At 39.1% G+C, this 14,040-nt stretch overlaps 1 protein-coding gene across 5 annotated transcripts in view; it reads left to right on the top strand.

Moving 5' to 3' along the window:
- LOC117788439 (RNA-binding protein Musashi homolog Rbp6) overlaps positions 1-14,040 on the top strand; it is a 184,831-nt gene that overhangs the window by 66,091 nt on the left and 104,700 nt on the right. For all 5 annotated transcript variants that reach the window (XM_034627212.1, XM_034627211.1, XM_034627213.1 and 2 more), the window contains one exon: positions 12,268-12,352. In XM_034627212.1, the coding sequence (XP_034483103.1) occupies positions 12,268-12,352 (85 nt within the window). The remainder of the gene's footprint in view (positions 1-12,267; positions 12,353-14,040) is intronic.

Consider the following 14,040-nt stretch of genomic DNA (forward strand, 5'->3'; position numbering starts at 1 on the left):
TTTGACAAATATTCAATTTAAAATCATATACCCTGCGCTTTACTCTGGCAGTGGCTGTTGACCGCACTTTGATTATTATTCTGGTAAATCTCGGTCACCTCTTTTACCTTTTCCAACTCTTACACACACAAACACACACACACACACAGAAACAGAGACTCCGTTGTTGTTGACCCCTGTTAGCTATATTGCTCTTTTAACTCCTTTCCAAAAACCTGCTCTTGTTGTCTTTGTTGTTGTTTATAGCCATGCGCGGCTGCATCCATTTCCAAATTTGAACAGTTTGGTTAACCGCTAATTGGTTTTCATTTTCATTGATTTTCTGTTTTTTTTTTGTGTTTTGCTTATAACTTTTTACATTGCCTGATTCCACATGATATATGTAGATATGTATTTATGCTGTTCCCATTGTGTCGCTTTCTCTCTCTCTCTCTCTCTTTCCTTGTCTCGTTCTCTTTTTTACTTGTTGTGTATTGTGTGTTTTCGCATCGTTTGTCATTTGCTGCGGTTTCGATCAGCTTTTGGTTGACTGCACAAACTCTGCCCCTGTCTCCTGCCCCTTCCGGTGCCACCTGACCCCTGGTCCGCCTTTGACCTTATTCAAAAATGCTTAACGTAAATTAGCTGGTTTTTGCGGACAATATGAATAATGAGCGGCATTTAATGAGTCAATTGCAATTGAATTTGAGCTGTGATAATCGCAACGAGCGGACATCAGCTACGGCACTGACAGCTTATAAACTAGCGCTGCTTTATGATATATGTACATATGTGCTTTCTCCCTCTCCTATACCTATATACCTATCCCCCTGTCTGCCACTCAAATTAAGCGTTTTATGGCAGCACACGCGGCGTATGCGCGATGTCAACAGAACGCTAAACGAAGCGCGTGTAAAAGTTAAGCGCATTTTTCTCTTCATTGTTGTTTAAGAACTGTTTCGGGCGGTAGGGGAAGGTAAAGGTATGCCAGAGCGAAAAATATCCTTGTTTTAATTGAATTTCGTCTAATGTCCTGAGGGGAGGAGGGGGGGGTAGAGTGCTGCAGCTGCTCGACATTTACACACGGGGCTCAGGTTAACAAGCTCCCCGTTTGTTGCGAAAGTTTATGCCACATTCTCTGCAGCTTTGCGCTACGACTACGATTACGACTACGACTACGACTCCTGCCATGTGTCCTTTTGCCTTTGTGCATGTCACGTTGGCTGGCAAAATTTTTATGAACTGCGTGCAGCGGCAACTGTAAGAGTAACGTACTGTGGCAACTCCACTGATTCAACAGACAACGCCATTGGCTGCTGTCTTAACAGCAACAAGGACAACGCAAGCAAAGCGAAGGACGAAGGAAAGTTGTGGAAAACGGGGGGTTAAAATCTAAGGCCCTGTGTAGTTGTAAATTCCGCAGCTCTATTTGTTGCCATCGTCGTTGCCGTTGTCGTTGTCGTTTTCGTTGTCGTTGTTGTTGATGTCGCTGCTGATATCATCGTGTCAGGGATTTCTAGCAAAATTTAATAAAAACTTTATGTCGCTTAAAAGAATGTTTATGGAAATTTTTCACTTAAACTTGCGCAAAGTAATAAATGTAAACAGAATTCCTGAAAAGGTGCGACAACAAAATTCAAACTGAAAGCGGCAGCAACCGTTGAAGTAACAGCAACAAGCTGCACACAAAGTTGTTGCTATTGCTGTTGCTGTTGCCGCAGCGAGAGTCAACAGTGCGGTTAATAAATATGCGCACCAGGGCAGACATTTTACCGCTGCTGGCAAAAGAAAGCATTGCATACAACTAGGCGACACTTTTTCCCGTTCTCCCACACTCTTTTCTGCCTGTTGCTGTTGTTTAGAGATACAACGTCAGATAGATTGAGATACATGCTACAGATATGGCAGCACTTCGTACTCGTACTTTCGTTGCAAATGAGATTGTATATTACAATAAAATGGAGTGAAGTACAAATTAGAAAACTTGCAAATAAATTTTAAAAGCACAATATGAAAATAGAACAGAAACAGCAGCAACAACAGCAACAGCAGCAACAACAAGAAGCAACAGCAAAGCAAATGGCAAACAAAACACATTCAGCACAACATTAGATAAAAGAGGGGATTGCGGGTTGTAGAACTGAGGAAAATTGTGAACAAAAAAATAGCAAAAGTTTTCACAACTTAAGCGAGTTTTCTTTTTTTTTTTTTTTTTTTGCTGTAGAGAGACAAAGCGGGTCGCTGAAGTGCAACAACAATAAAAATTGAGTAAAATGGCAAATGGCAGCTGGTGGAAACGCGACAGAGAACGAGGGGACCCGTGCCCCCTCCCCCATTTCCCCGCTTTCCCCACCATTTGCTGCTCCCACCATAAGCAACATAAGTAAATCCAAACAATTTATTGTTGTACTTTTAACATTCTTCTCATGCGCATTGTTGTTGTTTGTGTTGTTGTTCTTGTTGTTGTTGCCTGCCTGCCACCATTGAAGCAAACATAAGCGACTTTTCAATGAGTTTCGAAAGTTATTGAAACATAAATTATATCGCACGGCGCACGCACGCCAAACACAGAACACAGAGTCAGACCCAGACTCAGTTCCTTCCCCTCTTCCCCCCTCTCCAACCCTCCCACTCTCCTTCTTCTTTGCTTGCAAAGCAACCACAAGCAAGCCCACAAATACGCTGGCGGCAACAACAGCAACACCAATACCAACAACAACACCAACACCAACAGCAATGGCAGCAACAACAATAACAATAACACCCCTTTATAGCTGCCAGCATAAAAAAGAGGTGTGTATGTGTGGGGGAGGTGGAAGGGGCGTGTTACCTCACGCATTTTTGTGCATGGCAATTAAGTTAAATTTTTCTTTCTCTTGTTAATGCTTTTATGCCCTTGCCGAAGGGCAGCATGCCACATAACATTTGTCATGCAGCTTGCAACATCGCACAGTGACTACCAAAAGTTTTCAAATAGAAAACTAAGTGCAAACAAATTAATGTCAGACAAAAAAATGTACACTGTGCAGAAAGTGTTAATATTATTATGTCAAAGTTTGGACAAAGCCAAATTATTGTTGAGAATTAAGAAACAAGTTAACAAAAAATTTGCAGGCCACCTAATGAAGCAAAACTTAGAAAATTCATTTAAAAATATATTAAATATATTTTTGCCTAAACTTATTAACATAACATTTTATTTTCCTATTATTTAATAGTTAGCGTATCTAACTTGCGGCTTAACCAACTAATTTCTCACTTTTCATGTTTTTGTTTGCTTTTTTCTTTTCTTACACGCGCCAAATTTTATTTATTTTATTTGCTGGACGCTCAGCGAATGCTTTATATGTATGTAGTATACATATAAATTTACCTGGATCTGTATCGAGACTTGCGAAATAACTCAGAATCACATTTGGTGCACAATGAATGCTCTGCTCGCGCAATAAATTTAATGGGTCTTAGATAAGAAGTGTTGTGTCGAATAGCGAATAGAATACAACAGGACGAAACACTTTTAAAACCATTAACTGTTTACAATCTATAAACATTCATAGTATTTTATTATACCCTGTAAACATAAAAATTGTACCAAATCGTTTCAAGTAGACCTATGTAAATGTATGTACACTGTACATTGTACAGCATATACTTTATAGGGTCGCCGTTACCTACAAAAAATCGAATCGATATTGTAATATTGACTTGTCCATTTATCCGTCAGTTTAGAGAGCTTAAGATGCTGCGAGGGGGAAATATGGTCGTCTTGAAATGGTTTTTAATAGAAAAAAACTATTGTTTAGCCAGTAGAATCGACAAATAAAAATAGAAACATACTTTTGGAAAGTATCCTGTATGTGAAACATATTAATTTATATATTCTATATTGTAAAACATATGTATATACATTTTCCACATTCAATCATTTACATTTGAATGTGATTAAAATATTAATCACTAATATTAATTTATATATTCTATATTGTAAAACATATTTATATACATTTTCCACATTTAATCATTTACATTTGAATGTGATTATAATATCAATCACTAATATAAATTAATATAATATAATGAAACATATTTATTTATATATTCTATATTGTAAAACATATTTATATACATTTTCCACATTTAATCATTTAACTTTGAATGTGATTAAAATATCAATCACTAATATTAATTAATATAGTAATATTATTATTAGTGTTAATGCTGCATATACTACATACAAATGAATTTCTTTCAGATATTTAATAAAATTCATAAATAGTCTCTAATTTAAGTAGCACTTTCAGTTAGTATCAAAGACACTTTTGCCTTAAGAACTAAGTTGGGGAATGCAAACTGCTTTGCCATGCTTGTCTAATGGCTTTACAATTAAACATTTGCAAATGATTTTGACTCCAGTAATCGCATGCCAGAGATGCATATTTGAGCATAATTGTATGCTCACTATTGTATTGTCTACATTTACATTGGCTTGCGGTATTTCGTTTATCAGAAACTGCTTTTGATTACTTAAAAGGCCAGAGAGAGAGAGAGAGAGAGAGAGAGAGAATTGCTGTCATTAGAAGCCGGAAAAGGAGAAGGTGAAAGCGAAGCAAGGGAGTAGGATTAATTTATACCCTCACTTTCGCTTCACAGCAAACCACTTTAATATTATTTATGAGCTTTGTATACAGGCGCAATAAGTTTCTGACTCTCATCAGAACGAAGCCTTTGGCACTCCCAGCTGTCCTTCTGTCAGCATCAAATCACTCATCACACTTATTACCACAGCAATCCAAAAACGTGGCCATAATTAACTCAATTTAATCGCCTTCTCCCCGACTCTTTACTCAGGCACGACGCTTTAGTGGCTCACTTGTGTTTGTCATGCGGCCCCAAAACAGCAGCCAGAGTTGACCTTCACCCCTCTGTCCCCGTTCCCGTTTCAGCCCTGTTCCTGAGCCCGCTGATGGCACGGCTAACACTTGACCACTCGACGAGCTGGTCGACGGCTGTTTTGGCATCGATGCTTTGCCCTTTTCATGTTAATTTGCAGCACAATACCAAATGGCTTTATACTTATATTCTCTGCTTTTTTCTTTTACCCCAAGCCTTAGCGCAACTCAACTGCATATGTTTTGTGACCAAGTGTGTGTGCGGCTGTGTGTGCGAGTGTGTGTAGCAATTTTTCATCATTAATTATGGCGTTGGCTGTGGCAAACATCAGTCAGCCGCACAGCAGCAACAAACGAAGCCAAAGACCATTAGGACCTGCCTCCTGATGCCTCCTGTTATCCTCCTATTCCCCTCCTGCCTTCTGTCTGACGTTGTTGTTGAGATGTCAGTCGCACACTCGGATGTTGTCAACTCGTGTGTGCATGTACTGGCAACAACACAGCATCAGCAACAGCAACAACACAGCATCAGCAATAGCAACCTCATATCTCCCTTTCCTCCTCTCCCTCTGGTCACCCCCTGGCCATCATCAGCTCCCACCATTGTTGTTACTGTTGATTATTTCATGCGCTTTCTGCGCGTTTTTATGCGCATTTTATGTTTGTATTTCTGGCCCTCTTCTCCACCAGAATTTTGCAAAAGAAAAGCCCCAAAAATAAAATACTCGTATGCCCAGCGATTTCATTTTTATGCCCTTTGCCAACGGGTACACATGATATGTGTGTGTGCCTAAATAGAAAAATAAATTAAGATACTGATGCAGATGCTTTATTACAGATTTAAAAAAACTGTTTTGATTTTTAAGAGCTTTATGCGAAAACAATTCTATTAATTTAGATTAAAATAATAATATTATATAATTATCTAAAAAAATATCTGAACAGCAAATATCATTCAAGTCATTTCTATTTGATCTTCAGCTAAGTCCCTTTAATACATTTCATCAAGACTTTAACTCCAGCTCATAAACTTAAAGCCAAATTTATTTCATCTTAAGCAGCAATATAAAAAACGTTACATTTTCTATTTAAAATGCATTTCTTTTGACAAAGTGACTGCAGGGTATTTGTTAGCCAAGCTGCTACTTATTTTAGTGCCTGTTACTTGTTATTTTTTTTTACGAGCTCTCACTCCATTGTAATTGCTTTGCCGCAGCACTTTTACATAATAATAATAATAAAATGAATTATAAAATAAAGTTACCTTTTCGTCGGGGGCCAACTAAATGATGTGCCCCATCTCCCACTCCTACCCCCTTGTCGCAGTTAGCAGAGGGAACGAGGGCTGACCGAAAGAGAATTTAATGTCTGCGCCGCGTCACAAAAGAAGGCAACACTCAAAATTGACATTAGCAGCAGGCATACGAACCATAAAAACATAACAAATGGGCGCCATAATGTGTGTCCTTAAACTGTCACTAAATCGATAAATTTTCATAATGGCCGGGCCATTTAAATATTTAGCCAGAAAGCGTCGTACGTAATAGTAGGAAAAACCCCTTACAAGTAAAACCAATGCCCGGTTTGCCTTACTTTTTCGCTGGATTAATCAAATTACCGACGACCCGCATAGATAGCCAGTCTAGAAAGAAAGCAAGAAAGATGGAAGAAAGGCTGAAGGATGTGGCCAACACTCGTTCGTTCATATCAAAGCAAGGGCACGCACAGCACCAACAACAGGAGAGAGGGAGAGGGAGAGGGAGAGGGAGGAAGGAAAGTAGAACTGGGGTCGTGTTCGTATTTGGGTCTCAAGAAAGGAACGACGAGACTTGGAGGCGGTTACTCGACTTGCTGAATGTCTTCTGGCAGCAGGAGGGGACCTGGGCTTTTGCTTTTGAGTAGCTCAACTGCCAGAGCAGCTTGGCACTCACGCAGGCCCAGTTAAGTGTGCGTGTTCAAGGATGCATTTTGGTGCCCAGGAAAACGACAACGAAAACGACACAGCGACACAACGACACGGCGACAGCAACGATACAAACGACAACGAAACAAGACAAAGGCATAAAAACGTGCAAAATGGGCGTGGGCGTGAGCGTGGGCGACGGGCATAGGCTTATAAAGTGCGAGGACAGGACCAAGGCAGGAAGCCACTTGTGAAAGTTTCATGCACGCGGCCCCACTTTACACGACAACTACCAGAGACTGGGGGAGAGCCAAGAGAGCTGCTAAAAAAAAAAAAAAAAAAACGAAACAAAACAAAACACGGTAGGAAGCACCACAAAAGCATCGTCGCCAAGAGTCGCCTCCGTAGCGTCGTCTTGGGCCTGTCGAGGCAGTTGCAAGTGCTTGTTAGTGCGCTCGTCGGGATTGACGTTGACTGTAGCCAAAGCTTAGAAGTGCCAGTCCAGCCTGCCTTGCCACTCTCTCTCTCTCTCTTCCCTTCTCTCTCTCTCTCTTTCTCTGCTAAGTTGCATTCCTTTGCAATTGTTCAGGCGCTTTTGTTTTGTTCTGAATTTTTACACGAAAAAGTCATTTGAATATGCGTTGTTTTGCTCGCCTCCCTCTTCGCCCTATCAAGCTCCCTCCCTTGCTCTCTCCACCTGCCGCCAGTCGTCGTGATGCCGTTTCGACTGCTTTTCTCTCAGTGGATTGAAAGTTTTGTTAGCCGTCAGCTACTTTGCCAGCCATTCGAAAAGCATCCAACTTACAGTTAAGGTTGAGGGCATGACTTGCGGCTGCCATTAATGTTCTCCTTGCAGCCTTGACAGGGCGACTGCTGCTACAAATGGCGACAATAAACAGTACATTGTACGTACTACATAACAGTGTTGTACTACGCGTCAAAGTTTGCGCAATTTGTCGCCTCTCTGCGCGATTCCCATCAGTTGCAGTTGGCTTAGGTCAGTTTTTATATACTATACAAAGATGATTTGCTTTTTATCAGCTAATTATGCTAGTTTAATAGTTATTTTTATGAATTTTAGTATAGTTATTATTTTAAATCAAAGTAAATATTTGCTCAAAAGAATTTTCAGATTTTAGTTAGAATAGTTATATTTTATTTTTATTTACTCATTATGATATTTGAATTATTATTAAATTTCTAGTATATTATGATTTCTGATTATCATAAATTGCAGTTGGGATTGTCATTTTAAAACAATTACAAATTGTTTCGTATTGTTTCGTTTTCATCTTATTATTTTACAACAAATGAACAAATGAATTTTTGAATCTAATTATTTGAGCTAACAATATATTTTTATGACAGTTTCCAGCAAAATCTTAGCTTAATTAATTTTCTGTTTTTCGGATGCCTTTAAGGCTAAGAAACTACCTCTTTAAAGCTATGACTTCTCCCTTTTTGCTTATCTAAGGAAAAGACGGACAATCAGCTCATCCTTAAGAGTCCTTTGGGACACTTGGGATAATCCAGAGACTGTGTACTAAATTTGCTTACTAAGCGCAGTAAAACAGTGTGCACATTCACATGTTTAGTGGACCAACTCGTGCATAGATGTGAGTACATATGTTCCACTCAAATATGGTTGCATTAACAATGTGAGTATCTGCCTTTATATGGATGTGGAGAGCTGGTTCTTCCTTATCGCATGGGTTTTTGTAGTTGTAGTTGTTGATGCTGCTGGCGTTATGTAGTTGGCAGCATTTACACGGGCAGACAGGACGCCTTTTGGCAACACCTCAACTGAACTTTGACCGTTTGCTAACTCATTTAGTTAGATTATTTACGGTAATCCAAGACGCAAGCCAGCCTGCCAGCCACAGAAGCAAGCGGCCAACTTAACTGCACACACGCACACATTCTCAAATTGCTCTGGATTGCTTACAGCCTCTGGTTGGAGAATGAAAGAGGAAGGCGAAGACGACAATGGGGGAAGCAGAGTAAAGGGAAATCAACGAAGCAACCCATAGGCTAAATACATGCAAGTTGTTTTGCTAAATTGTGCGTAAGCCAGCAATAGCAACAACTACAACTACAACAACAACAACAACTACAACAAGAGCATAGACAACAACTGGTAACAGCAACAAGGAAGCAGATCCTGCGACTGGTAAACTTTCTCAAGCTCTGCATGGCAATTCAAATAAGACTTTTATGTTGCCTTGCAACACACTGCGGCGACTCTTGAGGCTGCCTCATAGCTGGCTACAAGCTCTGGTCTTCGTACGTGTTTGCGGCGTGTGTGTTACATGATTGCCACGCCCCCAGCCTCCAATTGTATATATGTATATACATCCAACTGCTGCCTGCTTACCTTGGCAGCTTGTGCGTGCGCTCATTAGCATTCTGAAACGGCTTTATAAAATTCAACAAGCAACAATCCAACGAACCAACAACAGCAACAGCAACAGCAACAGCAACAACTACAAACCAAACCCAACCAAACTCAACCAAACCCAACCTACTTCCAGTCTCTGTAGCTTCCCTTGCAGCCGCCCACTTCCATTACCCTTCCACCTACCCAGTTCAGACTCAGACTGCATGTTTCTAGATCCTCCAGTCTGCATGTCTTTGTTTGTTGTGGCATACCCTAAGTATCAAAGTTAAAGGGGTGTCTCGCATTGAATAAAAACGTAATTAAGTAGCTTAAAAGCTCAAAAAACTGTTTTAAGCGCCAATGACACTGGCTTATCATAATGACAGTACAGTTCGGGGTATATAAACTATAAATATCTCTTGAAAACAAGTAAAGTAAACTAATCTTAACTATTCTGGTTATTATTTCAAACTAATGCAAATTTCTGTAATAATAATTAATTTGTATTATGCTTTTCAATAAATACATTTATTTAAAAAGTAATTCTTTTTATCCTTTTTATTTTATTTTAAAACTAATTAAATTTCTCAACAGACACTTTGATACTAAAGGCCATTGGTTGCCAAATTTCAGCAACAGAAAGAATACTTATTATTATTTAATAACTCCATTTATACAGCTTTCGCAAAATTCTAAAAATTAAGAAATTAAACTATTTTTTGAGATTCATGCAATATTAAAAATATTTCAAGTAAATAAATTACAAAATAAACAGAAAGTTTGTTTAAATTCTCTTGTAAAAAATGTCTTTAAAAAAAAAAATTATTTTATAGTCAAGTTTTCAGGGAGATTTTTTAAAAGTAGAGGACTTGACTCAAAATAAAAAAAGAACATTTTGGGGAATATGTCAAGGTGTTAATTATTTCATTTTGGTTTCGATAAAAAATATTTTCTTGAGTGAAACTGTTGCTATTATATCTTGGAATAAATAAAACTACTTGTGCTGCAGTTTTACTTATTTTACTTGCAACAAGTGTGAAATGTTTTGTGGAAAATCTGCTGCAGGGTATGCTAAAGTCAGCGTTGCATATATATTTATAGTTGTTTTGCTTTTTATTGTGCACAACATGCACACACACACACATACACATGCAGAGACACACACGTTCCTATTCTGTTGTTATCCGGATCCTGTCTGCTGGGTTTCGCTGGGTTTTCTGGTGCGCTGCTTTCCTTGCCTCAAGTTGCATAAATTGAATCTGAATTTGTGAGTAAATTGCACACAGGAGACACATTATTTTTGAGTTTTGCCTTTTAAATTTGTGGCTTTTCACTTTGAGACAGAGCGAGAGAGCAACAGAGAAGCAGAGAGAGGGGGCGGAGAAAGATTGTCTCTCCATATAGAAGTGCAGGCATTTGCAGCAGTCTCCTGACTTCAACTTTGTGTCACTTTGCGTTTTGCAATTTTGTGTGACCCACTTGAACGTAGACACGCCCTCCCCTGTCGAAGGACCTGAGGAGGAACCACCACTAGCCCCGTTCGTCCTGCAAAGACCACCCCCTTTTTAAATCAATATTAATAGCGTAGGCCTCTTTTTCGAATTGCATTGCACAAATTGCTCGTCTATAAATACGGCTGAAATGTTTATTTAATATGTGCCAGGCGGTGCCGAGAACTGTTTCTGTTTCAAGTCTCTATCTCTCTCTCTCTCTCTCTCTCTCGCCCTCTCCATCTCGTACTTCCCCTGTTTGTCTAGCTTAAGCTTAGATGCACTGCAATCCGATTGTGTGGCAACCTTTTCCATATGCAAATTGTTTTTATAAATTTGCAACAAGCTTTCATTGTTATTGTTGCCATTGCATAGCAATTTGTGTATAAAGTTGCTGCAATAAAAAGCCAAAGTGGACAAAGAGCTGCTGTAGCTGCCCCATCGGATACATTCGGAGGCAAGTGGCAAGTGTGGCAAGTGTGTGGAGTATAATCAAAACCGTAACAATCGCCACAATTGCAATAGAATCATCGTTAATTACTGTCTGTGCTTGCGGTTTGCTTCTCCCGTTGTTGTTGTTGTTGTTGTTATTGCCCCGGATTGGATAAAACTCGTATATATATTTGTTGTGTATATCTATATGTGTATGCATGTGAAGCGCCTAAAAGAGCAAGACAAATACGTAGCCCGACTCTGGCGTCTGGCAAAGAAGAAGTTCAGGAGCGGAGTCGGGAGTCCGGAGTCTGAAGCAGCAGCAACGCCTGGCGCATCGTTAAGCGTCGCTGCCAAGTGGCAAAACTCAAATAAACATAAACGTGCACACACACAGAAACAGACAGAGAGAGAGAGAGAGGGAGAGTGAGCTGGAGAGGGAGATAGGCAGCGAGAGAGAGAGAGTGAGAGAGATCCAAAATCTCTAGAGCTGGTTTGTTGTCTTTGGCTGTCTGGTTTAAGGTTCTGCCTCTTTCTCTGTCTCTCTACCCGTGTGCTGGCTGTGCTCAATGCTGCTTGTTCCATGGGCATGGGAGACTCATTAAAATGCAGTGCGAGATAATAAGCATTTTAATTAAATATTTAACAAGAATAAGTTTATCACAACACGACACGGGAGCAACTGAAACGCATAGCTTACGTGTGTGTGCCTGTAACTCTCTCTCTCACTCACACTCACTCTCTGTGTGTGTATGTGTATGTGTGCTTGTGTGTGTAATGGCTTGTAAGCGTCTGTCAGGTTGGCCATTAGCGAGAGAGACGGCTCGTTCGAACCGTGGCAATTGGGTAAATGGGTAGACAAGTCGACAAAGTTAAGCTAGTCGACTTGCTAGCCAATATTTTGATGTAATTTGAGCTTCTAATTGCCGCACGTGCCACACAGCTACAGTTACAGTTTGAGGCAGAGACTTTGACTCCGACTCCGACTCCGACTCCTACTCCGATTCCGACGGTGACTGATTCAGGTTTTTACTGGCTTCTCATCAAATATTTAAGCAACTTGTCGAACCATGTTGATATTTACATGCATCTCTTCTAGCTAAATCCATACATCTTTCTCTATCTCTATCTACATATATCTATATCTATATCTCTATCGCTCTCACTGTCACTCTTGCTCTTTCTTTCTCTTTGCAGAGGCTTTGGCTTTGTCACATTCAGCGATCCAAATAGCGTAGATAAGGTACTCACCCAAGGCACACATGAGCTGGATGGCAAAAAGGTAATATTACTATACATACACTCAAACACACACACACCTGAAACATGGCCAGCAAAAATAACGCGGATGGCAAGTCAAATCCTCACCTGAAACGTTGGCAAACAAAAAACTTCACCAGCTATGCAAAATATTTGCACAAAGCCTTCATAAATTGCCTTTCGTCTCGTCTCGTCTCATCTCGTCTCGCCTCGTTGTCTATTGACAGCAATTAGAAACTCAAAGCAATGACAGGCAACTAACAAAAACAGCCAAATCAGAGCAGTTAAAAAAGAAAAACAGCTGCAACAGCAGCAACAACAACAACGAATTACCAAAAATACAACAAACAAATGCCAAAAAAGTGGCAACAAAATAAAAAAAATGACCTGTCAGTTGATGCCTCTGACAACGAGAGATTTCTGTTAAAGTCAAACAATTTTTAATTACGTGATATGTTATTTTAGGTGGTAGGGGTAGAAAATGGGGGTATTTTTTCGGCAGGTGCTTGGCCATCAAATTAGCTACTAGGCTTAGTTATTTTTTACGTTTTACAACCTTTAGCATGATTAATCTCTAATTTTAAAAATATAGATATAATGAATATTTTTATGTGTGTGCAATTAAACTTTCATATGTTTTATTACATAATTATTATATTTACCGAACATTACGTACCTTAGTAAAATTAAAACTCTGATTCATCTCCTTAATAAATTCCCCAGCAAAAGTTTTTAAAAGTTGTTGTAATATTCAATCTTTTTTTCTTTGTAATCAGCTTTCACAAAGTATCTTTCTTTATAAATGCTTTGCTATAAAAATGTGATATTTTTCAGAAAAATCAAAGCTTGCAAATAATCGTTCATTGTAAATTGCAATTTGCAATATTTGAATTGTGAAGGCGGACTTTTATTAAGTTTTTATTTTTGAATCAACTGCAATTTAATTTGCTGTGAGCTATAGAAGCTTAAAGTTATTGGTGCTTTACTGTATTTAATTGACTTTATTAAAATTTTAATTGTTTGAAGTCACTACTTCTATAAATTAATAATGTTCTAAGAATTTGCAGAAGCACTGTTATTCTACAGCAATTTTTTGAAAATTAATGGAATACATCTGAATATAAAGAAAAATCAATCTAAATAAGACTTCTTTAGAAAACTTCACCACAATTTCCGCAAAACTGCAGCTTAGCTAAGTGCATCAATAAGCCAAAATCAATGCCAACACCAAATCTGAAATCAGCTCAACAAATTTTTGCTCAAAATGCAACAAACGCATGTCAATATGAAGCGTGTGGCAGGGGAAGGGGAATGGCTCTTATCGTTGATGAATTCAGTTTGATTAGCTGTGCAGTTTGAAATAAAAAATAGAGTATTGAAGACTGCCAGTCAGTCGTGTGGGCAGTTGGTTGGCATTACGCATACGCCGCATTGGCTGGCATTAGCTTAATTAGCTGCAGCTTGTCCATGTGTTGTACATATCTATCTATCTATCTATTTAACTATTTGTGGGAGTGTCTGACCTTCTGTCTGTTTGTCTGTCAGTCTGACTGAGTGTCTGACTCTGTTTGTTGGTCATTCTTTTGCTGGCCATACACAAATACAGCTGGCCAACTGTAAATAAAATGCGCAGCCATCATTTATATATCATTTTTTTAACAAACTGCATTTGATACACACACACACACACACACACATGTGTGTGTGCCG

Source organism: Drosophila innubila (genome assembly GCF_004354385.1).
Source record: "Drosophila innubila isolate TH190305 chromosome 3L unlocalized genomic scaffold, UK_Dinn_1.0 0_D_3L, whole genome shotgun sequence".
In the NCBI taxonomy this organism is placed as follows: domain Eukaryota; kingdom Metazoa; phylum Arthropoda; class Insecta; order Diptera; family Drosophilidae; genus Drosophila; species Drosophila innubila.